We start from the raw sequence: 25,901 nt of genomic DNA, 5'->3' as shown, positions 1-25,901 counted from the left end.
ATGTGAGAGTCTGCACCCTCGGAGAATCTCAAACAGATACAATGTGAGAGTCTGCACCCTCGGATAATCTGAAACAGATACAATGTGAGAGTCTGCACCCTAAGAGAATCTGAAACAGATACAATGTGAGAGTCTGCACCCTCGGAGAATCTGAAACAGATACAATGTGAGAGTCTGCACCCTCGGAGAATCTCAAACAGATACAATGTGAGAGTCTGCACCCTCGGAGAATCTGAAACAGATACAATGTGAGAGTCTGCACCCTAAGAGAATCTGAAACAGATACAATGTGAGAGTCTGCACCCTCAGAGAATCTGAAACAGATATAATGGGAGAGTCTGCACCCTCAGAGAATCTGAAACAGATACAATGTGAGAGTCTGCACCCTCAGAGAATCTGAAACAGATACAATGTGAGAGTCTGCACCCTAAGAGAATGTGAAACAGATACAATGTGAGAGTCTGCACCCTCGGAGAATCTGAAACAGATACAATGTGAGAGTCTGCACCCTCGGAGAATCTGAAACAGATACAATGTGAGAGTCTGCACCCTAAGAGAATCTGAAACAGATATAATGGGAGAGTCTGCATCCTCGGAGAATCTGAAACAGATACAATGTGAGAGTCTGCACCCTAAGAGAATGTGAAACAGATACAATGTGAGAGTCTGTACCCTCGGAGAATCTCAAACAGATACAATGTGAGTGTCTGCACCCTCGGAGAATCTCAAACAGATATAATGTGAGAGTCTGCACCCTCTGAGAATCTGAAACAGATACAATATGAGAGTCTGCACCCTCAGAGAATCTGGAACAGATACAATGCGAGATTCTGCACCCTCAGAGAATCTGAAACAGATACAATGTGAGAGTCTGCACCCTCGGAGAATCTGAAACAGATACAATATGAGAGTCTGCACCCTCGGAGAATCTGAAACAGATACAATGTGAGAGTCTGCACCCTCAGAGAATCTGAAACAGATACAATGTGAGAGTCTGCACCCTAAGAGAATGTGAAACAGATACAATGTGAGAGTCTGCACCCTAAGAGAATGTGAAACAGATACAATGTGAGAGTCTGCACCCTAAGAGAATCTGAAACAGATACAATGTGAGAGTCTGCACCCTAAGAGAATCTGAAACAGATACAATGTGAGAGTCTGCACCCTAAGAGAATCTGAAACAGATACAATGTGAGAGTCTGCACCCTAAGAGAATGTGAAACAGATACAATGTGAGAGTCTGCACCCTCAGAGAATCTGAAACAGATACAATGTGAGATTCTGCACCCTCAGAGAATCTGAAACAGATACAATGTGAGAGTCTGCACCCTCGGAGAATCTGAAACAGATACAATGTGAGAGTCTGCACCCTCGGAGAATCTGAAACAGATACAATGTGAGAGTCTGCACCCTAAGAGAATCTGAAACAGATACAATGGGAGAGTCTGCACCCTCGGAGAATCTGAAACAGATGCAATGTGAGAGTCTGCACCCTCGGAGAATCTGAAACAGATACAATGTGAGAGTCTGCACCCTCGGAGAATCTGAAACAGATACATTGTGAGAGTCTGCACCCTCGGAGAATCTGAAACAGATACAATGTGAGAGTCTGCACCCTAAGAGAATCTGAAACAGATACAATGTGAGAGTCTGCACCCTCGGAGAATCTGAAACAGATACAATGTGAGAGTCTGCACCCTAAGAGAATGTGAAACAGATACAATGTGAGAGTCTGCACCCTAAGAGAATGTGAAACAGATACAATGTGAGAGTCTGCACCCTAAGAGAATCTGAAACAGATACAATGTGAGAGTCTGCACCCTAAGAGAATCTGAAACAGATACAATGTGAGAGTCTGCACCCTAAGAGAATCTGAAACAGATACAATGTGAGAGTCTGCACCCTAAGAGAATGTGAAACAGATACAATGTGAGAGTCTGCACCCTAAGAGAATCTGAAACAGATACAATGTGAGAGTCTGCACCCTAAGAGAATCTGAAACAGATACAATGTGAGAGTCTGCACCCTAAGAGAATCTGAAACAGATACAATGTGAGAGTCTGCACCCTCGGAGAATCTGAAACAGATACAATGTGAGAGTCTGCACCCTCAGAGAATGTGAAACAGATATAATGTGAGAGTCTGCACCCTCGGAGAATCTGAAACAGATACAATGTGAGAGTCTGCACCCTAAGAGAATCTGAAACAGATATAATGGGAGAGTCTGCATCCTCGGAGAATCTGAAACAGATACAATGTGAGAGTCTGCACCCTAAGAGAATGTGAAACAGATACAATGTGAGAGTCTGTACCCTCGGAGAATCTCAAACAGATACAATGTGAGTGTCTGCACCCTCGGAGAATCTCAAACAGATATAATGTGAGAGTCTGCACCCTCTGAGAATCTGAAACAGATACAATATGAGAGTCTGCACCCTCAGAGAATCTGGAACAGATACAATGCGAGATTCTGCACCCTCAGAGAATCTGAAACAGATACAATGTGAGAGTCTGCACCCTCGGAGAATCTGAAACAGATACAATATGAGAGTCTGCACCCTCGGAGAATCTGAAACAGATACAATGTGAGAGTCTGCACCCTCAGAGAATCTGAAACAGATACAATGTGAGAGTCTGCACCCTAAGAGAATGTGAAACAGATACAATGTGAGAGTCTGCACCCTAAGAGAATGTGAAACAGATACAATGTGAGAGTCTGCACCCTAAGAGAATCTGAAACAGATACAATGTGAGAGTCTGCACCCTAAGAGAATCTGAAACAGATACAATGTGAGAGTCTGCACCCTAAGAGAATCTGAAACAGATACAATGTGAGAGTCTGCACCCTAAGAGAATGTGAAACAGATACAATGTGAGAGTCTGCACCCTCAGAGAATCTGAAACAGATACAATGTGAGATTCTGCACCCTCAGAGAATCTGAAACAGATACAATGTGAGAGTCTGCACCCTCGGAGAATCTGAAACAGATACAATGTGAGAGTCTGCACCCTCGGAGAATCTGAAACAGATACAATGTGAGAGTCTGCACCCTAAGAGAATCTGAAACAGATACAATGGGAGAGTCTGCACCCTCGGAGAATCTGAAACAGATGCAATGTGAGAGTCTGCACCCTCGGAGAATCTGAAACAGATACAATGTGAGAGTCTGCACCCTCGGAGAATCTGAAACAGATACATTGTGAGAGTCTGCACCCTCGGAGAATCTGAAACAGATACAATGTGAGAGTCTGCACCCTAAGAGAATCTGAAACAGATACAATGTGAGAGTCTGCACCCTCGGAGAATCTGAAACAGATACAATGTGAGAGTCTGCACCCTAAGAGAATGTGAAACAGATACAATGTGAGAGTCTGCACCCTAAGAGAATGTGAAACAGATACAATGTGAGAGTCTGCACCCTAAGAGAATCTGAAACAGATACAATGTGAGAGTCTGCACCCTAAGAGAATCTGAAACAGATACAATGTGAGAGTCTGCACCCTAAGAGAATCTGAAACAGATACAATGTGAGAGTCTGCACCCTAAGAGAATGTGAAACAGATACAATGTGAGAGTCTGCACCCTAAGAGAATCTGAAACAGATACAATGTGAGAGTCTGCACCCTAAGAGAATCTGAAACAGATACAATGTGAGAGTCTGCACCCTAAGAGAATCTGAAACAGATACAATGTGAGAGTCTGCACCCTCGGAGAATCTGAAACAGATACAATGTGAGAGTCTGCACCCTCAGAGAATGTGAAACAGATATAATGGGAGAGTCTGCACCCTCGGAGAATCTGAAACAGATACAATGTGAGAGTCTGCACCCTCTGAGAATCTGAAACAGATACAATGTGAGAGTCTGCACTCTCGGAGAATCTGAAACAGATACAATGTGAGAGTCTGCACCCTCGGAGAATCTGAAACAGATATAATGTGAGAGTCTGCACCCTCAGAGAATCTGAAACAGATACAATGTGAGAGTCTGCACCCTCAGAGAATGTGAAACAGATACAATGTGAGAGTCTGCACCCTCGGAGAATCTGAAACAGATACAATGTGAGAGTCTGCACCCTCGGAGAATCTGAAACAGATACAATGTGAGAGTCTGCACCCTCGGAGAATCTGAAACAGATACATTGTGAGAGTCTGCACCCTCGGAGAATCTGAAACAGATACAATGTGAGAGTCTGCACCCTAAGAGAATCTGAAACAGATACAATGTGAGAGTCTGCACTCTCGGAGAATCTGAAACAGATACATTGTGAGAGTCTGCACCCTCGGAGAATCTGAAACAGATACAATGTGAGAGTCTGCACTCTCGGAGAATCTGAAACAGATACAATGTGAGAGTCTGCACCCTCGGAGAATCTGAAACAGATATAATGTGAGAGTCTGCACCCTCAGAGAATCTGAAACAGATACAATGTGAGAGTCTGCACCCTCAGAGAATGTGAAACAGATACAATGTGAGAGTCTGCACCCTCGGAGAATCTGAAACAGATACAATGTGAGAGTCTGCACCCTCGGAGAATCTGAAACAGATACAATGTGAGAGTCTGCACCCTCGGAGAATCTGAAACAGATACATTGTGAGAGTCTGCACCCTCGGAGAATCTGAAACAGATACAATGTGAGAGTCTGCACCCTCGGAGAATCTGAAACAGATACATTGTGAGAGTCTGCACCCTCGGAGAATCTGAAACAGATACAATGTGAGAGTCTGCACCCTAAGAGAATCTGAAACAGATACAAAGTGAGAGTCTGCACCCTCGAAGAATCTGAAACAGATACAATGTGAGAGTCTGCACCCTAAGAGAATGTGAAACAGATACAATGTGAGAGTCTGCACCCTAAGAGAATGTGAAACAGATACAATGTGAGAGTCTGCACCCTAAGAGAATGTGAAACAGATACAATGTGAGAGTCTGCACCCTAAGAGAATCTGAAACAGATACAATGTGAGAGTCTGCACCCTAAGAGAATCTGAAACAGATACAATGTGAGAGTCTGCACCCTAAGAGAATGTGAAACAGATACAATGTGAGAGTCTGCACCCTAAGAGAATCTGAAACAGATACAATGTGAGAGTCTGCACCCTAAGAGAATCTGAAACAGATACAATGTGAGAGTCTGCACCCTAAGAGAATCTGAAACAGATACAATGTGAGAGTCTGCACCCTAAGAGAATGTGAAACAGATACAATGTGAGAGTCTGCACCCTAAGAGAATCTGAAACAGATACAATGTGAGAGTCTGCACCCTAAGAGAATCTGAAACAGATACAATGTGAGAGTCTGCACCCTCGGAGAATCTGAAACAGATACATTGTGAGAGTCTGCACCCTCGGAGAATCTGAAACAGATACAATGTGAGAGTCTGCACCCTAAGAGAATGTGAAACAGATACAATGTGAGAGTCTGCACCCTCGGAGAATCTGAAACAGATACAATGTGAGAGTCTGCACCCTAAGAGAATGTGAAACAGATACAATGTGAGAGTCTGCACCCTAAGAGAATGTGAAACAGATACAATGTGAGAGTCTGCACCCTAAGAGAATGTGAAACAGATACAATGTGAGAGTCTGCACCCTAAGAGAATCTGAAACAGATACAATGTGAGAGTCTGCACCCTAAGAGAATCTGAAACAGATACAATGTGAGAGTCTGCACCCTAAGAGAATGTGAAACAGATACAATGTGAGAGTCTGCACCCTAAGAGAATCTGAAACAGATACAATGTGAGAGTCTGCACCCTAAGAGAATCTGAAACAGATACAATGTGAGAGTCTGCACCCTCGGAGAATCTGAAACAGATACAATGTGAGAGTCTGCACCCTCAGAGAATGTGAAACAGATATAATGGGAGAGTCTGCACCCTCGGAGAATCTGAAACAGATACAATGTGAGAGTCTGCACCCTCAGAGAATGTGAAACAGATACAATGTGAGAGTCTGCACCCTCAGAGAATGTGAAACAGATACAATGTGAGAGTCTGCACCCTCAGAGAATGTGAAACAGATACAATGTGAGAGTCTGCACCCTCAGAGAATGTGAAACAGATACAATGTGAGAGTCTGCACCCTCAGAGAATGTGAAACAGATACAATGTGAGAGTCTGCACCCTAAGAGAATCTGAAACAGATACAATGTGAGAGTCTGCACCCTCAGAGAATGTGAAACAGATACAATGTGAGAGTCTGCACCCTCAGAGAATGTGAAACAGATACAATGTGAGAGTCTGCACCCTCAGAGAATGTGAAACAGATACAATGTGAGAGTCTGCACCCTCAGAGAATGTGAAACAGATACAATGTGAGAGTCTGCACCCTCGGAGAATCTGAAACAGATACAATGTGAGAGTCTGCACCCTCGGAGAATCTGAAACAGATATAATGTGAGAGTCTGCACCCTCAGAGAATCTGAAACAGATACAATGTGAGAGTCTGCACCCTCAGAGAATGTGAAACAGATACAATGTGAGAGTCTGCACCCTCGGAGAATCTGAAACAGATACAATGTGAGAGTCTGCACCCTCAGAGAATGTGAAACAGATACAATGTGAGAGTCTGCACCCTCGGAGAATCTGAAACAGATACAATGTGAGAGTCTGCACCCTCGGAGAATCTGAAACAGATATAATGTGAGAGTCTGCACCCTCAGAGAATCTGAAACAGATACAATGTGAGAGTCTGCACCCTCAGAGAATGTGAAACAGATACAATGTGAGAGTCTGCACCCTCGGAGAATCTGAAACAGATACAATGTGAGAGTCTGCACCCTCAGAGAATCTGAAACAGATACAATGTGAGAGTCTGCACCCTCAGAGAATCTGAAACAGATACAATGTGAGAGTCTGCACCCTCAGAGAATGTGAAACAGATACAATGTGAGAGTCTGCACCCTCAGAGAATCTGATACAGATACAATGTGAGAGTCTGCACCCTCGGAGAATCTGAAACAGATACAATGTGAGTGTCTGCACCCTCAGAGAATCTGAAACAGATACAATGTGAGAGTCTGCACCCTCGGAGAATCTGAAACAGATACAATGTGAGTGTCTGCACCCTCAGAGAATGTGAAACAGATACAATGTGAGAGTCTGCACCCTCGGAGAATCTCAAACAGATATAATGTGAGAGTCTGCACCCTCGGAGAATCTGAAACAGATACAATGTGAGAGTCTGCACCCTCGGAGAATCTGAAACAGATACAATGTGAGAGTCTGCACCCTCGGAGAATCTGAAACAGATACATTGTGAGAGTCTGCACCCTCGGAGAATCTGAAACAGATACAATGTGAGAGTCTGCACCCTAAGAGAATCTGAAACAGATACAATGTGAGAGTCTGCACCCTCAGAGAATGTGAAACAGATACAATGTGAGAGTCTGCACCCTCAGAGAATGTGAAACAGATACAATGTGAGAGTCTGCACCCTCGGAGAATCTGAAACAGATACAATGTGAGAGTCTGCACCCTCGGAGAATGTGAAACAGATACAATGTGAGAGTCTGCACCCTCGGAGAATCTGAAACAGATACAATGTGAGAGTCTGCACCCTAAGAGAATCTGAAACAGATACAATGGGAGAGTCTGCACCCTCGGAGAATCTGAAACAGATGCAATGTGAGAGTCTGCACCCTCGGAGAATCTGAAACAGATACAATGTGAGAGTCTGCACCCTCGGAGAATCTGAAACAGATACATTGTGAGAGTCTGCACCCTCGGAGAATCTGAAACAGATACAATGTGAGAGTCTGCACCCTAAGAGAATCTGAAACAGATACAATGGGAGAGTCTGCACCCTCGGAGAATCTGAAACAGATGCAATGTGAGAGTCTGCACCCTCGGAGAATCTGAAACAGATACAATGTGAGAGTCTGCACCCTCGGAGAATCTGAAACAGATACATTGTGAGAGTCTGCACCCTCGGAGAATCTGAAACAGATACAATGTGAGAGTCTGCACCCTAAGAGAATCTGAAACAGATACAATGTGAGAGTCTGCACCCTCGGAGAATCTGAAACAGATACAATGTGAGAGTCTGCACCCTAAGAGAATGTGAAACAGATACAATGTGAGAGTCTGCACCCTAAGAGAATGTGAAACAGATACAATGTGAGAGTCTGCACCCTAAGAGAATGTGAAACAGATACAATGTGAGAGTCTGCACCCTAAGAGAATCTGAAACAGATACAATGTGAGAGTCTGCACCCTAAGAGAATCTGAAACAGATACAATGTGAGAGTCTGCACCCTAAGAGAATGTGAAACAGATACAATGTGAGAGTCTGCACCCTAAGAGAATCTGAAACAGATACAATGTGAGAGTCTGCACCCTAAGAGAATCTGAAACAGATACAATGTGAGAGTCTGCACCCTAAGAGAATCTGAAACAGATACAATGTGAGAGTCTGCACCCTCGGAGAATCTGAAACAGATACAATGTGAGAGTCTGCACCCTCAGAGAATGTGAAACAGATATAATGGGAGAGTCTGCACCCTCGGAGAATCTGAAACAGATACAATGTGAGAGTCTGCACCCTCAGAGAATGTGAAACAGATACAATGTGAGAGTCTGCACCCTCAGAGAATGTGAAACAGATACAATGTGAGAGTCTGCACCCTCAGAGAATGTGAAACAGATACAATGTGAGAGTCTGCACCCTCAGAGAATGTGAAACAGATACAATGTGAGAGTCTGCACCCTCAGAGAATGTGAAACAGATACAATGTGAGAGTCTGCACCCTAAGAGAATCTGAAACAGATACAATGTGAGAGTCTGCACCCTCAGAGAATGTGAAACAGATACAATGTGAGAGTCTGCACCCTCGGAGAATGTGAAACAGATATAATGTGAGAGTCTGCTCTACGCCCTCGGAGAATCTGAAACAGATACAATGTGAGAGTCTGCACCCTCTGAGAATCTGAAACAGATACAATGTGAGAGTCTGCACCCTCGGAGAATGTGAAACAGATACAATGGGAGAGTCTGCACCCTCAGAGAATGTGAAACAGATACAATGTGAGAGTCTGCACCCTCAGAGAATGTGAAACAGATACAATGTGAGAGTCTGCACCCTCGGAGAATCTGAAACAGATACAATGTGAGAGTCTGCACCCTCGGAGAATCTGAAACAGATATAATGTGAGAGTCTGCACCCTCAGAGAATCTGAAACAGATACAATGTGAGAGTCTGCACCCTCAGAGAATGTGAAACAGATACAATGTGAGAGTCTGCACCCTCAGAGAATGTGAAACAGATACAATGTGAGAGTCTGCACCCTCGGAGAATCTGAAACAGATACAATGTGAGAGTCTGCACCCTCGGAGAATCTGAAACAGATATAATGTGAGAGTCTGCACCCTCAGAGAATCTGAAACAGATACAATGTGAGAGTCTGCACCCTCGGAGAATCTGAAACAGATACAATGTGAGAGTCTGCACCCTCGGAGAATCTGAAACAGATATAATGTGAGAGTCTGCACCCTCAGAGAATCTGAAACAGATACAATGTGAGAGTCTGCACCCTCAGAGAATCTGAAACAGATACAATGTGAGAGTCTGCACCCTCAGAGAATCTGAAACAGATACAATGTGAGAGTCTGCACCCTCAGAGAATCTGAAACAGATACAATGTGAGAGTCTGCACCCTAAGAGAATCTGAAACAGATACAATGTGAGAGTCTGCATTATCTGAGCAGTTGAAGCAGACATCGAGAAGCAGGAGCATCACATGTATGCTTCAATCTCTTCAAACAAAGTATTTTGGAAACACGATATAGTGCACTCACCTTTCTGAGCAGAAAGCAAATCCGTTCAATGTTTCTAAGGCGTTCCCGCTGTTAAAGAAAACAGAATATTTAGACAGCAAATTTTGAAAGGACAGATGAGCTACAAACACAAACATACGTTTGTTATCATAAAATGATGTGGGGACGAAATGTGTAATAACCGTATAAACAGAAATTTTCAATAATATCTCATATCTACTTATTTTTATTTTATCAAAATTAAGTTGTTATGGTGCCAGTAGGTCCCTGGTGCTGGCTTACTTTTAGGGATTAAACCATTCACATCACGGCTGAACCTCAAAGTATGTGCTCCCGCACCAGGGACCTCCTGGTACTATAACAACCTAATTTAACCCCTTAAGGACACATGACATGTGTGACATGTCATGATTCCCTTTTATTACAGAAGTTTGGTCCTTAAGGGGTTAAAGTTGTCATGGTGCCAAAACTGCTCCTTTAAATACAATGTTTTTTTGTTATACCGATTTAGTTCAATCCTCTGTTATCTTTGTTCGACAAGTCTGCTCCATGTTCTCTAGAAGGACGTACTGCAGAATGAGACTTTGTAACAATCCTAAGTCTTTGCACTTGAGGTCAGAAACTGAAATGTCAAACTGATTTAAAATTCATGATTTTGGATCGGGGGGGGGGGGGGGGGGGGGGGGGGGGTGTGATTTAATATCTCCTGAAATCCTCTTGCTGACCTTTCTACTTAAATCAGATCCCTTCTTTATTAACTGAGTGCCTCCATGTGTTGAATGAGATACAGTATTATTTAACTGGATACAAGGTTAGTTCTACTTGGATTTAAAGTTAATTTGAATTGTTTTGTCAAATAAATTTAAAAGTAAAAAAAATAAAAACATTTTATTTGAAAAACAGGTTTAGCAGCACTTGCTAAACAAAATCAGATATGGATCAGCGCTAGAATGCCACAAAAAGTAGTTAAATTGTAAATATTTAAGGCAGCACACCTGTAGGGAGAGGGGTCCCCTCTAGTCCCCACTAAGATAAACATAATAGAGAGAGAATAAATGCAATGAGGTAGTGCCTATAGAAGTGGAATATATACAATAGATCACTTTATATGGTAAGTACAGTGGTGTATCCTGGTTTTGTGCTGCCCTAGGCAGGACAAAACTCAGGCGTCTCCCCTTCCCCCACCCCCCCGACCCGCGCCACCCCCACCCAACCCTTCCCCCCCGTCCCGCCTTCTAAATACACACACACACACATTCACTGACAGATACGCATACACTAGCTAACAGACAAACACACTCACAGGCAAACACACTCACACTAACAGACACACACACAGTCAGACACATACACACTCACTAGCAGACACACACACACACTCACTAGCAGACACACACACACTCACTAGCAGACACACACACAGTCAGACACACACATATTAACAGACACACACATTAACAGACACACACACATTAACATACACACACACACATTAACAGACACACACACATTAACAGACACGAACACATTGACAGACACACACACCCAGTCAGACACACACACACACAGTCAGACACACACAGTCAGACACACACACACAGTCAGACACACACACACACTCACACACACACAGTCAGACGCACACACACACACAGTCAGACACACAGTCACACACACACACAGTCAGACAAACACACACACACAGTCAGACACACACACACAGTCAGACAAACACACACACACAGTCAGACACACACACACACACAGTCAGACAAACACACACACAGTCAGACAAACACACACATTAACATATATATATTTATTTATTTATATATATATATATATTTTTTTTTTTAATTTAACCTACCCCCCAGCCTCCTTACCTTTAGGAATGCTGGGGGGGTCTCTTTCTCCCTGGTGCTCCAGTGGCTGCCTCCAGTGGCTTACATTCTATAGGAGGTGGGGTGTAAAACACATTAGGACAGGAATTTGCAGTCAAATAAGGTGGGCTGCCCTTTAGGAGAGGGCAAGAGACAGGTATGTGAGGTAGGGGTTAGTCTTGGAGGCCATAAGCTTTCCTAAAGAGATGGGTTTTAAGGCACTTCTTAAAAGATGCAAGACTAGGGGAGAGCCTGATGGCGGTAGGCAGGCTATTCCATAGGAAGGGAGCCGCCCACGAGAAGTCCTGCAAGCGTGAGTTGGCCGTACGGGTGCGGACAACAGACAGGAGGTGGTCACGGGGAGAGTGGAGAGACCGAGGAGGGACATACCTATGGATCTGTGAGGAGATATAAGAGGGGCAAGAGTTGTTCAGTGCTTTATAGGTGTGAGTTAGTACCTTGAATTGACTCCTATAGCATACAGGAAGCCAATGTAAGGACTGGCAGAGGGGTGAGGTGTGAGAGAAATGACTAGAGAGGAAAATCAGTCTAGCAGCAGTGTTCATTACGGACTGTAGGGGTGCAGTACGGCTTTTGGGAAGACCAATCAGGAGAGGGTTACAATAATCCATGCGGGAAATTACTAGAGCATGGGCAAGCTCCTTGGTAGTATCTGGTGCAAGAAAGGGGCGGGTGCGGGCTATGTTTTTAAGATGGAATCTACAGGATTTGGCAACATGCTGGATGTGAGGCTCAAAGGTGAGACCATTGTCAAGTATGACGCCAAGACAGTGCGCGTGCAAGGATGGACTGATGTGGGTAGCACAAACTTGAAGGGAGAGCGAAAGAGGAGGATCAGTATTAGGAGGAGGAAAGACAAGGAGCTCAGTTTTAGAGAGATTGAGTTTCAGAAAGCGGGAGGACATCCAGTCAGAGATGGAAGAAAGGCAGGCAGTGACACGTTGCAGGACGGCAGGGGAGAGGTCCGGGGAGGAGAGATATAACTGGGTGTCATCGGCGTACAGATGGTAGCGGAATCCAAAAGAGGTAATAAGTTTGCCAAGAGAGGCAGTATAAAGAAAAAATAGAAGGGGACCAAGGACAGAGCCTTGGGGGACACCAACCGAGACAGGACGAGGCGAGGAGGTATCATTAGAAAAAGAGACACTGAACGAGCGTTAGGAGAGATAAGAGGAAAACCACGAGATGACAGAGTCACAGAGACCAAGCGATTGAAGAGTTTGAAGAAGGAGAGAGTGATCAACGGTGTCAAAGGCCGCTGAGAGGTCAAGAAGAATTAGTATGGAGTCGTGGCCTTTGGATTTAGCTGCGATTAGGTCGAGTGGAGAGGGCGGAAGCCAGATTGAAGGGGGTCAAGGAGAGAGTTGGAATTGAGGAAATGAGACACACTGGTAAAGACAAGTCTTTCCAGAAGCTTTGAGGAAAAAGGGAGCAGGGATATGGGACGGTAGTTAGAGGGGGTGGATGGGTCGAGATATTTTTTTTTAGTATAGGTACTACAGTGGCATGTTTAAGGTCAGCAGGGACGATGCCAGAAGAGAGAAAGCAGTTGAAGATGTGTGTTAAAGAAGGCACGAGACAAGTGGAGAGAGATCTGATAAGGTGAGATGGGACAGGATCGAGTGGGCAAGTGGTGGGGCGAGAGGAGCAAAGAAGAGCAGCCACCTCTTGGTCAGTAGCTGGGGAGAAAGTCTGAAGGTAGGAAAGGCATGATCTATGTGTGGTTGAGAAACAGAATGGCAAGGAGGGGAGAATTCTTTCCTTAGCTGTTTAATCTTGTCAGTGAAGTAACATGCAAAGTTATCAGCAGTAAGGTTAGTTTGGGGGGTGGCCACAGCAGGGCGAAGAAGACAATTAAAGGTGTCAAAGAGACGCCTGGGGTTGCGGGAGCATGAACTAATGAGAGAGGAAAAGTAGGACTGTTTGGCAAGGGCAAGGGCTGCACTGTATGGACACAATATGAATCCAGGGCCGGTGCAAGGATTTTTGCCGCCCTAGGCAAAAGTAAAGTTTGCCGCCCCCCCCCCCATATGACATCACAATGCCCCACCCATATGATCTGCCATGTTAACTAACGCAAGTGCTGCAGTGCCGCCATGTTTACATTAAAAGGCCTGCAGGGACAGGCTATAGACACCAGAACCACTACATTAAGCTGAAGTGGTTCTGGGGACTATAGTGTTTCTTTAATGTGAGGTAAATTAGAGATTATTGTCACGAATAATATACTAGATTGCCTACTTACAACCAGATGAGGATGATGATGGGCTCTAGCTGCAGTCTGGCTCCACTGGTCTGGTGTAGAACAGGCTCTCTGGAGGCTGTTTGTAACTGTGGTCACAAAAATCAATGTTCTGGGAGAACGGGAAGCAGCTCCATTTTTTTAACGCCCTTTACACAACTCAAGGTCTGGGTCCCAGGGTCCACCTTCATGTTCCACCAATGAGTTTGTTCACAGGAGGTGGAGTAGGGGATGTCCTGATGTGTGTAAGGAATGCATTGTGTGAATCTGTGTTTGTATGTGTAAGGGCTGCAAGGTGTGTTTCTGTGTATGTACGGGATGCAGTGTGTGCGTCTGTAAGGGGTGCATTGAGTGTGTGTAAGGGTTGCATTGCCTGTGTGTGTGTCTCGGTGTGTGTAATGCATTGTGTTTTTCTGTGTGCAAGGGGTGCATTGTCTTTGTGTGTAAGGGGTGCATTGTGTGTGTGTGATGGATGTCAATCTCTCCCCCCTCCCTTGTCACTCTCTTCTCCCCCTCTCCCTCCCTTGTCACTCTCTTCTCCCGCCCCCCCCTTGTCCCTCTCTTCTCCCCCTCCTTTGTCACTCTCTTCTCCCCTGCTTGTCCCTCTCTTCTCCCCCCTCCCTTGTCACTATCGTCTCCCCCGTTGTCACTCTCTTCTCCCCTCCCAACCCCGTCAATTCCCCTCCCTGTCAATGTCTTCCCCCCCACCTTGTCAATTTCTTTCCCCTCCCTTTCAATTTATTCCCCCCTTTCAATTTATTCCCCCCACCCTCCCTGTCAATTTATCCCCCCCTGTCAATTTATTACCCCCCCTCCCTGTCCATTTATTACCCCCCTTCCCTGTCAATTTATTACTTCCCCCTCCCTCCCTGTCAATTTATTCCCCCCACCCTGCCTGTAAATTTATCCCCCCCTCCCTGTCCATTTATTCCCCCCCCTGTCAATTTATTACCCCCCCTGTCCATTTATTACCCCCCTCCCTGTTCATTTATTACCCCCCGTCCATTTATTCCCCCTCACTCCCTGTCAATTTATTACTTCCCCCTCCCTCCCTGTCCATTTATTATCCCCCTCCCTGTCTATTTATTACCCCCTGTCATGTATTACCCCCCCGTCCATTTATTCCCCCTCCCTCCCTGTCAATTTATTACTTCCCCCTCCCTCCCTGTCAATTTATTACCCCCCTTCCATGTATTCCCCCCCTTTCCATTTACCCCCCCCCTCCCTTTCCATTTATTCCCCCCCACCCTCCCCTACCTATGTTGTAGCGTGGTCGAGCTCTGTATGGTCCGCGGGTACAGGGAGCTTTTGTTTCCTGTACCCAGCCGGACTAAAAGCACAATAAAGGACCATACATGGGCTCGGCCACGCTACAGTGAGGGAGTGACAGGAGGGAGCGCTGAGTGCTGAGCGCTTCCCTCCTGTCAGCCCCTCTCCTCATGCTGCGCCCGGGCGGTGCGCCCTCATGGACGCACCAGCCCGGGCAAAGCTGCAGCCGCCTGAGCCTCTCTGCAGAGCACTCGGGCGGCTGCAGCATGAGGGGGGCCGGCGCTCCTGGCGGCGCCCCTTCCCAAGGGGCACCCTAGGCGGCTGCCTAGTCCGCCTTACAGGTAGCACCGGCCCTGTATGAATCTATTATGGAGAAAGTCTGACTGGGTGCGAGACTTCCTCCAGGAGCGTTCAGCACAACGGGAGCATCTTTGCAGGTAGCGCGTTGATTTAGTATGTCATGGTTGGGGGCGGGTCCTCCTCGAGGTGCTTGTTTGGAGTGGCGCTGCAGCGTTCAAGGCAGATGTAAGAGTAGAATTATATGTGGAGATGGCCAGTGAAGGACAGGAGAGGGAAGGGATGGACAGCAGTCGTGAATCAATATCAGCTGACAACTGCTGGAGATCAAGAGAATTAAGGTCCCTCCTGAGTTGAGGGGGGTTAGGCTGAGATTGTTGGGTGAGGGGGTATGTGAGAGCAAATGATAAGAGGTGGTGATCAGAGAGTGGAAATGGAGTGTTGCAGATATTAGTTACTGTACATGCATAAGTGAAGATTAGGTCAACGGTATTGCCAGCTGCATGGGTGGGAGAATTTGCCCACTGCGATAGCCCGAGGGAGGAAGTAATTGAAAGTAGTTGAGTGGCTGCAGAGGTCAAAGGTGGGTTTATAGGAATATTGAAGTCCCCGAGTTCACTATATGAACCCTTGCAGGAGGCTCTGTTGAGCATGTGAGCTAGAGACACCTTCCTTTTTAAATATCCAACAAATAGATAATAATACAATATGCTCCTTTAGACTCAATAACCACAGACACAGAAAAGTAAACTAGTTAATTGCAAATGTCACTATTTTGCATCGCTTGTATAAATTGACTATTTGTCTGTATATAAAGAGCTGAGTCAAATTTTACTTCACCCACCAGGTATTCTATAAAAACTGTAAAGTAACAATGATGCTTTAATCTTCAACTGTTACAGTGCCGAACGCGTCGTCCAAACACACATCTGCACATTAGCTGTAATGATTACCCTTAATGCATTGAATGCAATACTTCCTATATATTGCGGTGAATTGATGTTATTTTGGTGAATTATGAGCTGGTTGTACTTTTGTTGCAACTTAATTTCACTATGTTAATGCCATTTTTAGTGGATTAGAGAATTTATGATGCTTGGTATATTTATTAATGGATGTTAGCAGGGGCTGACTGAGCACAGTGTTTAGAATATTAAATGTCGCTGGTGCGTGCTAATAACCCACACGAGTGTCTGCTATCACAAATTAATAAATATAAAACGTGCAGTTGTTTCTCAGAGAAGCAAGCTTTAACATTCTGTCATTTCAATCATTCAGCATAAATTGACTGAAATATTCCAAACAGATCAGACGTTGAAAGAAAAGATTAACACTAAAAAGAATAATAAATGGCTCTCCTAATAACTGCAGCGCTAATTAACAAACGATGCGCATACAACATACAAACAAATGAAACAGAGATATTACCACTTGCAGTTAGGAAGATACTTTTCAATAATAAAAAGGAGGAATATTGAAAGTGGAAAAAGTCTGCAAATCTCAACTTAATCCACTTTGCCGTCAACAATATATAAACATGATTGAGTTTTCCTTTTGTATTGAATTGCAAACTTAAATACACTTTCCTCGCCCTTTGCTCCTGTGTTGTTCCTCACCAATTAAAGAACACATTTTTCCTGTCAGTCTTTCTGTCTGATACAGTGGAATTGTAAGTGATGTAATTTCTCCCTTGCTCTGAATTGTACGACTCAGTCAGAGAAGAATTGGGGGGCTATAGGGAAGCACTGAGTGGGCTACTGCACATGCGCGGTAATCACGGTACTGCGCCCAGCAGCATGTCATCATAGAGATATATTATGGGGACTTATCAGCATCTGTCTGACAATCACTAAAGGTGTCCTGGGGAAGCAATGTAAATATTGACTTCTTTTTATAGAATGCCCCTTTTACATATTTTTGTTATTATTATTTGAAAATAATAAGTAGTTAAGGGGCCAGGAAACTGTGGCCAGTGATGACTCTATATATAAAAATAGAATCCAGTAAACATTAGAAAAGCACTCTATCAGGGTGCAAGAGCTATCCGGAATTCGGAATAACTAATCTACAATTTAAATGTAACGTTCTAAACATTTGGAGTTCAGAGGAAGAATCCATATGTTTTATGAATGTCTATTTACTGAGCAATGATCTGGTACTGTCAAAGTTAGAGCGACTCACCTGGATTCTGACAGAATTTGGTCCTGACAACTAAATCAAACTCCTATATGTAGTGAGTTCTCACTGTCTTTATATCTATTTGGATGAAAGATAAGAGGTAAAAGGGGGATCATCCCGCTTTAGTCATTATCGGGAATGTAATATAAATGATAGAATGTTAGTAAACATTATGCCTATTCACATTTAAAAGTAATATGTTCCTTTGACAATATTGCATTATCCTGGCTGCTTTTGATTAATGGGGGTTATAGCGTTGTTGCAATATCTGATTTACAGACTATATAGCCCCAGCTTTAATTCATTATCCACGGTGTGAGAAAACCACTATGTCTTCTAAATACTGTTGACGGTATCCATTAAAAAGTTTTATATAAAGATAAGTAACCTTGTTTCTTAGAATAGACTTGTTTTATTGTGATAATGGAATGTATTCAGCTCTTCCTGAGATTTTTAGCTTAATTCCCCAAGAGTCCAGTGGCACAAATACATTGAAAATATAACCTTAAAGATACACGTATACACTTCTAGAATAACAACCAAACGTACAAATTGTGTAATCTAAAAGTGATATGTAATCTATGGTAGGAACATACAAAATATATATATATATATATATATCATAATAATTACATGCCCTTTAATGTGTGCAGGGGAACCTTAAAAGAGAAATATTAACAAAAATGTGTTATATTATGTTTACGTCTTCCCTGTGTTTAAAAAAAAAACGTGTTTGTAAACAATAAATGATTAGATATTAGATAAATAGATATTCACACTACTGTATTTGGCTCAATCCTAGAACTGATGACGAATTCATGTCGCCTCAACCGTCAATCATTCTTAAAAGCTTTGCTCCGTTCTCTCATTGCACTTAGTATGTGAAGGTGAAGAGACAATGTTTAAACTTCTCCAATGCAAGATGTGCGATTAAATATCTAAATATATGCAGGGCTGGCCTTAGGCAATTAGGCGCCCTGTGCCAAAAATCTTTACATTGCCCCTCCCCCTCCTGTCATTCCTCTTCATCATGTATAGTGTGTGTGTATAGGGGTGCAGTGTTTGTATAGGGGATTTATTAAATTAATTATTATTTCAAAACAAATATTATTCCCCCTTCCCTGTTGGTACCTTGCAGATAGGGAGGCATGCTGATCTCTGGTGGTTCAATGAGCTGGGAATCTGTCACACACACATACAGGTGATACTCAAAACATTTGAATATTGTGCAAAAGTTCATTTATTTCAGTAATGCAACATAAAAGGGGAAACTAATATATGAGATAGACGCATTACATGCAAAGCAAGATAGTTCAAGCCGTGATTTGTCATAAGTGCGATGATTATGGCTTACACAGGAGGGGAAAAGGATTGCACAGGAGGGGAAAAGGGCTACATAAAGGGACAATAGGGGAGGGGGCTGAAGAGGGCACAGGAGGGGGGCTGCATAAGCGGACAGGAGGGGGGGTAAAGAGGGCATAGGGAGGGAGGTGGCTAAAGACGGCACATGAGGGGAGGGGGTAAAAGAGTGCAGAGGAAGGGAGGTGGCTAAAGAGGGCACACAATCGAAGGGGGCTAAAGAGTGCACATGGGGGAGAAGGGCTACATAAAGGGACAATAGGGGAGGGGGCTAAAGAGTTCACAGGAGGGGAGAAGGGCTAAATAAGGGGACAGGAGGGGAGAAAGGGTACATAGGGCACAGAAGGGGAGGGGGCTAAAGAGTGCACAGGAGGGGAGAAGGGCTACATAAGGGGACAGGAGGGGAGAAAGGGTACATAGGGCACAGAAGGGGAGGGGGCTAAAGAGTGCACAGGAGGGGAGAAGGGCTACATAAGGGGACAGGAGGGGAGAAAGGGTACATAGGGCACAGAAGGGGAGGGGGCTAAAGAGTGCACAGGAGGGGAGAAGGGCTACATAAGGGGACAGGAGGGGAGAAAGGGTACATAGGGCACAGAAGGGGAGGGGGCTAAAGAAACATACAGAGATATTGGGGGAAAAAGGCATACAGATGGGCTGAGATGGGACAAAGACACACAAAGAGGGGCTGAGTTGAGACATAGAGACAGACATAGGGGCTGGGGGCACAAAGAGACACATAGAAGGACTGGTGGGACAAATAGAAACATAGAAGCACGTGGGGGCAAAAAGACAGAGGGGCTGGGGAAGGGGAAAAAGAGACACAAAGGAGTTGGGGGAGAAACAGATGGACAAATTGGCTGACAAGCTCTCTGAGGAAAACAAATGTCACTAATAAGCAATTTTGGGACAACAATGACACTGGCCAGTGATTTGGGCACAAAATGGAACTGATAAGCTATTTGGACACAAAAGTGGCACTAATAAGATGGGGACAAAGATAATTTGAGACTAAGATGGCACTGATTAGCCATATTGGGACGGAGAGATGGCACAGATTAGCTATTTTGAGACAAAACTGGAACTGGGAAGCTGTATGGGGACGGAGGCGGCACTGGGAAGCTGGGCACAAATATGGCACTAATAAGCTTTTTGGGGGCAAAGCTGGCACTGTAGGAAGTCAGTGACATGTTCTGGGTTGGGGGTGGAGTGGTTTCCATAGAAATTGGGTGTGGTTAGAAGTGTTATGTTTGTAAAGAGGAGGGGTTAGCAATATAGCCACACCCACAAATAAAATAGTAGCACAACGCATTTCAATATGAAATGGGTCTTCCTCTGGTGCAAGTTTTCAGGTTAAACAGCATTGTGCTACTATTTTATTTGTTTTCTCCTATATGTATTAATAAATACTCACTTTTATAGTTCCTGATTTCAACAGTACTGAATTCCTGGAGTATCTATTACTGGAGAATTTATCCTGTGTCTCTGATGATATGCCTAGTAAGTTCAGAGCCAACTTCTAATAGCCTCTGAAAATTTTGATAATTTTTGTTACCAAAAAAATATATTGTAAGGTAAATAGAACCTTGTGCACAAACCACGTTATTCTGTTTTTAAAATGTCTGTTTAGTTTGATCAGTAGAAGAGTATAATACCTGATTCCAGTGACCGTACCTTCATGGTAGGCTACCCATGTTTCCAGAAAACCCTGCCTTTCATTATTTAAATATCCAGCGTCCCTCCCTTCAAGGTATGTCCTGATCTTTCTCACCTGGACCTATTCCTTAATATATTTTACTAATATCTCCTTCCTTCATAACAGAAAACCCTCTCTCTTCCATAACTTATATCCTTCATTATAAAACCTTCAATGACAGGTCTACCATTCCAGAAATAACTTCTTTCAATTGAGGTCCATCTCAAACATACCCAGATGTTGGGTTACAGGACAATATACCCTCACCTGAACAGCCAGAGCTATGACGGTGTAAGTTAAACTGGCTGCATACCGATGGATACAGCACGTGTGATGCCAGAACATGGTCACGGCACACGGACTGCTGTGGTCTGTCTGTAGCTGGGTCCACATGCATTATTATGGATTTGAAGACAAATGGAAAAAAAATACAGCGTTTATCAGGCAGAAGTAGCAGCTGTTTTTTGCCCCTGATGAATGTGTGGGATAGTCCATAGCTGCCCCTTTTGCCCTACCTTAAAGATGGCTCTGTTAAGCAACACTGAAAGTCACAATAGCGTTCTGTGTATATGAGAGTCTATCACAGAGCTCCACAGCAGTGAAACTCACAGTAATCTGTGTTTTAGACACGTTAAATGTGTTTGTAACGTAATCTGTCTAAATAGAAGGCTTTGGCCTTGAGTTAATATTTGAGAGTAAACTTAGTATAATAAAGATCAGAAGTCTGGCGTATATACCCCTCCAACTACTGAGTGGAGCTTTGAAAGTGTTAATAGTAATGGACAAACCTTTCTGATGGCTGCAACGTGTGTTATACTCAATTTACCAAAGAGCAGTACAACAGCTAACAGTGTAATAAATCATGTGATTGCGTTACTTACCGCGTGCGCAGGATTACACTGATCAATTGGGCTTTTGAAGTCTGTTCTTAATTCATCAAAGGCAATTATCTGAAAAAGAAACGATTAAGAAGAGCTAAATCGTGCATCTCTCGCTGCTGAGCATACCATTTGCAGGCATTTTAGGAAACTTTCCATTGAAAGGGGCTATTTTTAACCATCAAAGCATAACCCACACAGCTTCCGTGACCTCAATTCCTCAGGTTATTTCATAAGAAAACATCAATACTGAAACAAAGTCACTAATTTCAGGATACAACGGCGCTATCCCGCTGTAAATTGTCACCAAGGACCATTGTTGTAAAAACCAAGCTGATCTCATTGCCATTTAGTATTATTATTCCCAATCATTTGGGCAATTCATCCATATTAATTAAAGCGATTTTTCTAAATAAAAACAATATTTTTTTAATGCATTGTAAAGGTAATGATTTAACAAAATGCCTATGGGCACCGATCTGCTCCCATAAACCTCTCCACAGCTGGTGAGAAGCAGAATGCTGCATACATTCTGGAACCTTTTCTCTGTGTAAAGGAGAAAGCCAGAAACCTTTTCTCTCTGTAAAGGAGAGAGCTAGAACCTTTTCTCTCTGTATAGGAGAAAACTGGAACCTTTTCTCCCAGTAAAGGAGAGAGTTGGAACCTTTTCTCCCAGTAAAGGATAGAGCTGGAACCTTTTCTCTCTGTCTAGAAGAGAGCTGGAACATTTTCTCTCTGTCTAGGAGAGAGCTGGAACCTTTTCTCTCTGTCTTGGATAAAGCTGGAACCTTTTCTCTCTGTCTAGGAGAGAGTTGGAACCTTTTCTCCCAGTAAAGGAGAGAGCTGGAACCTTTTCTCTCTGTCTAGGAGAGAGCTGGAACCTTTTCTCTCTGTCTAGGAGGGAGCTGGAACCTTTTCTATCTGTCTTGGATAAAGCTGGAACATTTTTGCTATACTTAGGAGAGAGTTGGAACCTTTTCTCCTTGTATAGGAGAAAGCTGGAACCTTTTTTCTCTGTATAGGAGAGAGACGGAACCTTTTCTTCTGTGTAGGAGAAAGCTGGATCTTTTCTCTCTGTAAAGGAGAGAGCTGGAACCTTTTCTCTCTGTATATGAGAGAGCTGGAACATTTTCTCTCTGTCTAGGAGAGAGTCGGAACCTTTTCTCTCTGTCTTGGATAAAGCTGGAACCTTTTCTCTCTGTCTAGGAGAGAGCTGGAACCTTTTCTCTCTGTCTAGGAGGGAGCTGGAACCTTTTCTATCTGTCTTGGATAAAGCTGGAACATTTTTGCTATACTTAGGAGAGAGTTGGAACCTTTTCTCCTTGTATAGGAGAAAGCTGGAACCTTTTCTCTGTGTAAAGGAGAAAGCTGGAACTTTCTCTCTCTGTAAAGGAGAGAGCTAGAACCTTTTCTCTCTGTATAGGAGAAAACTGGAACCTTTTCTCCCAGTAAAGGAGAGAGTTGGAACCTTTTCTCCCAGTAAAGGATAGAGCTGGAACCTTTTCTCTCTGTCTAGAAGAGAGCTGGAACATTTTCTCTCTGTCTAGGAGAGAGCTGGAACCTTTTCTCTCTGTCTTGGATAAAGCTGGAACCTTTTCTCTCTGTCTAGGAGAGAGTTGGAACCTTTTCTCCCAGTAAAGGAGAGAGCTGGAACCTTTTCTCTCTGTCTAGGAGAGAGCTGGAACCTTTTCTCTCTGTCTAGGAGGGAGCTGGAACCTTTTCTATCTGTCTTGGATAAAGCTGGAACATTTTTGCTATACTTAGGAGAGAGTTGGAACCTTTTCTCCTTGTATAGGAGAAAGCTGGAACCTTTTTTCTCTGTATAGGAGAGAGACGGAACCTTTTCTTCTGTGTAGGAGAAAGCTGGATCTTTTCTCTCTGTAAAGGAGAGAGCTGGAACCTTTTCTCTCTGTATATGAGAGAGCTGGAACATTTTCTCTCTGTCTAGGAGAGAGTCGGAACCTTTTCTCTCTGTCTTGGATAAAGCTGGAACCTTTTCTCTCTGTCTAGGAGAGAGCTGGAACCTTTTCTCTCTGTCTAGGAGGGAGCTGGAACCTTTTCTATCTGTCTTGGATAAAGCTGGAACATTTTTGCTATACTTAGGAGAGAGTTGGAACCTTTTCTCCTTGTATAGGAGAAAGCTGGAACCTTTTCTCTGTGTAAAGGAGAAAGCTGGAACTTTCTCTCTCTGTAAAGGAGAGAGCTAGAACCTTTTCTCTCTGTATAGGAGAAAACTGGAACCTTTTCTCCCAGTAAAGGAGAGAGTTGGAACCTTTTCTCCCAGTAAAGGATAGAGCTGGAACCTTTTCTCTCTGTCTAGAAGAGAGCTGGAACATTTTCTCTCTGTCTAGGAGAGAGCTGGAACCTTTTCTCTCTGTCTTGGATAAAGCTGGAACCTTTTCTCTATGTCTAGGAGAGAGTTGGAACCTTTTCTCCCAGTAAAGGAGAGAGCTGGAACCTTTTCTCTCTGTCTAGGAGAGAGCTGGAACCTTTTCTCTCTGTCTAGGAGGGAGCTGGAACCTTTTCTATCTGTCTTGGATAAAGCTGGAACATTTTTGCTATACTTAGGAGAGAGTTGGAACCTTTTCTCCTTGTATAGGAGAAAGCTGGAACCTTTTTTCTCTGTATAGGAGAGAGCCGGAACCTTTTCTTCTGTGTAGGAGAAAGCTGGATCTTTTCTCTCTGTAAAGGAGAGAGCTGGAACCTTTTCTCTCTGTATATGAGAGAGCTGGAACATTTTCTCTCTATCTAGGAGAGAGTCGGAACCTTTTCTCCCTGTCTAGGATAAAGCTGGAACCTTTTCTCTCTGTCTAGGAGAGAGCTGGAACCTTTTCTTCTCTCTGTCTAGGAGAGAGTTGGAACCTTTTCTCTCTGTATAGGAGAAAGCTGGAACCTTTTCTCTCTGTATAGGAGAGAGACGGAACCTTTTCTCTCTGTGTAGGAGAAAGCCGGATCTTTTCTCTCTGTAAAGGAGAGAGCTGGAACCTTTTCTCTCTGTATAGGAGAAAGCTGGAACCTTTTCTCTGAGTATAGGACAGAGCTGGAACCTTTAATCTTTGTATAGGATAGAGCTGGAACCTTTTTGCTATGTAAAGGAGAGAGCTTGATCCTTTTCTCCCTGTATAGGAGAGAGCTGGAACATTTTCTCTCTGTATAGGAGAAAGCTGGAACCTTTTATCTGAGTATAGGACAGAGCTGGAACCTTTAATCTTTGTATAGGATAGAGCTGGAACCTTTTTGCTATGTAAAGGAGAGAGCTTGAACCTTTTCTCCCTGTATAGGAGAAAGCTGGAACCTTTTTTTCCCTGTATAGGAGAGAGCTGGAACCTTTTCTCTCTGTAAAGGAGAAAGCTGGAACCTTTTCTCTGTGTAAAGGAGAGAACTGGAACCTTTTCTATCTGTATAGGAGAAAGCTGGAACCTTTTCTCTGTGTAAAGGAGAAAGCTGGAACTTTTTCTCCCTGTATAGAAGAGAGCTGGAACCTTTTCTCTCTGTATAGGAGAAAGCTGGAACCTTTTCTCTGAGTATAGGACAGAGCTGGAACCTTTAATCTTTGTATAGGATAGAGCTGGAACCTTTTTGCTATGTATAGGATAAAGCTGTAACCTTTTTTTTCCCTGTATAGGAGAGAGCTGGAACATTTTCTCCCTGTATAGGAGAGAACTGGAACATTTTCTCTCTGTGTAGGAGAAAGCCGGATCTTTTCTCTCTGTAAAGGAGAGAGCTGGAACCTTTTCTCCCTGAATAGGAGAAATCTGTAACATTTTCTCTCTGTAAAGGAGAAAGCTGGAACCTTTTCTCTGTGTAAATGAGAAAGCTGGAACTTTTTCTCCCTGTATAGAAGAGAGCTGGAACATTTTCTCTCTGTATAGGAGAAAGCTGGAACCTTTTCTCTGTGTAAAGGAAAAAGCTGGAACTTTTTCTCCCTGTATAGAAGAGAGCTGGAACATTTTCTCTCTGTACAGGAGAAAGCTGGAACCTTTTCTCTGTGTAAAGGAGAAAGCTGGAAATTTTTCTCCCTGTATAGAAGAGAGCTGGAACCTTTTCTCTGAGTATAGGACAGAGCTAGAACCTTTAATCTTTGTATAGGATAGAGCTGGAACCTTTTTGCTATGTAAAGGAGAGAGCTTGAACCTTTTCTCCCTGTATAGGAGAAAGCTGGAACATTTTTTTCCCTGTATAGGAGAGAGCTGGAACATTTTTTTCCCTGTATAGGAGAGAACTGGAACCTTTTCTCTCTGTGTAGGAGAAAGCTGCATATTTTCTCTCTGTAAAGGAGAGAGCTGGAACCTTTTCTCCCTGTATAG

General features: G+C 43.7%; 1 protein-coding gene across 1 annotated transcript in view; it reads right to left on the bottom strand.

The window, feature by feature from the left end:
- CNIH3 (cornichon family AMPA receptor auxiliary protein 3) overlaps positions 1-25,901 on the bottom strand; it is an 82,994-nt gene that overhangs the window by 38,910 nt on the left and 18,183 nt on the right. Inside the window, exons 2-3 of the mRNA XM_063441522.1 lie at positions 21,598-21,666; positions 9,799-9,846 (exon numbers count right to left, since the gene is read on the bottom strand). Of these exons, the coding sequence (XP_063297592.1) occupies positions 9,799-9,846; positions 21,598-21,666 (117 nt within the window). The remainder of the gene's footprint in view (positions 1-9,798; positions 9,847-21,597; positions 21,667-25,901) is intronic.

Source organism: Pelobates fuscus, chromosome 2 (genome assembly GCF_036172605.1).
Source record: "Pelobates fuscus isolate aPelFus1 chromosome 2, aPelFus1.pri, whole genome shotgun sequence".
NCBI lineage: Eukaryota > Metazoa > Chordata > Amphibia > Anura > Pelobatidae > Pelobates > Pelobates fuscus.
This window is presented reverse-complemented; position numbering and strand designations above follow the sequence as displayed.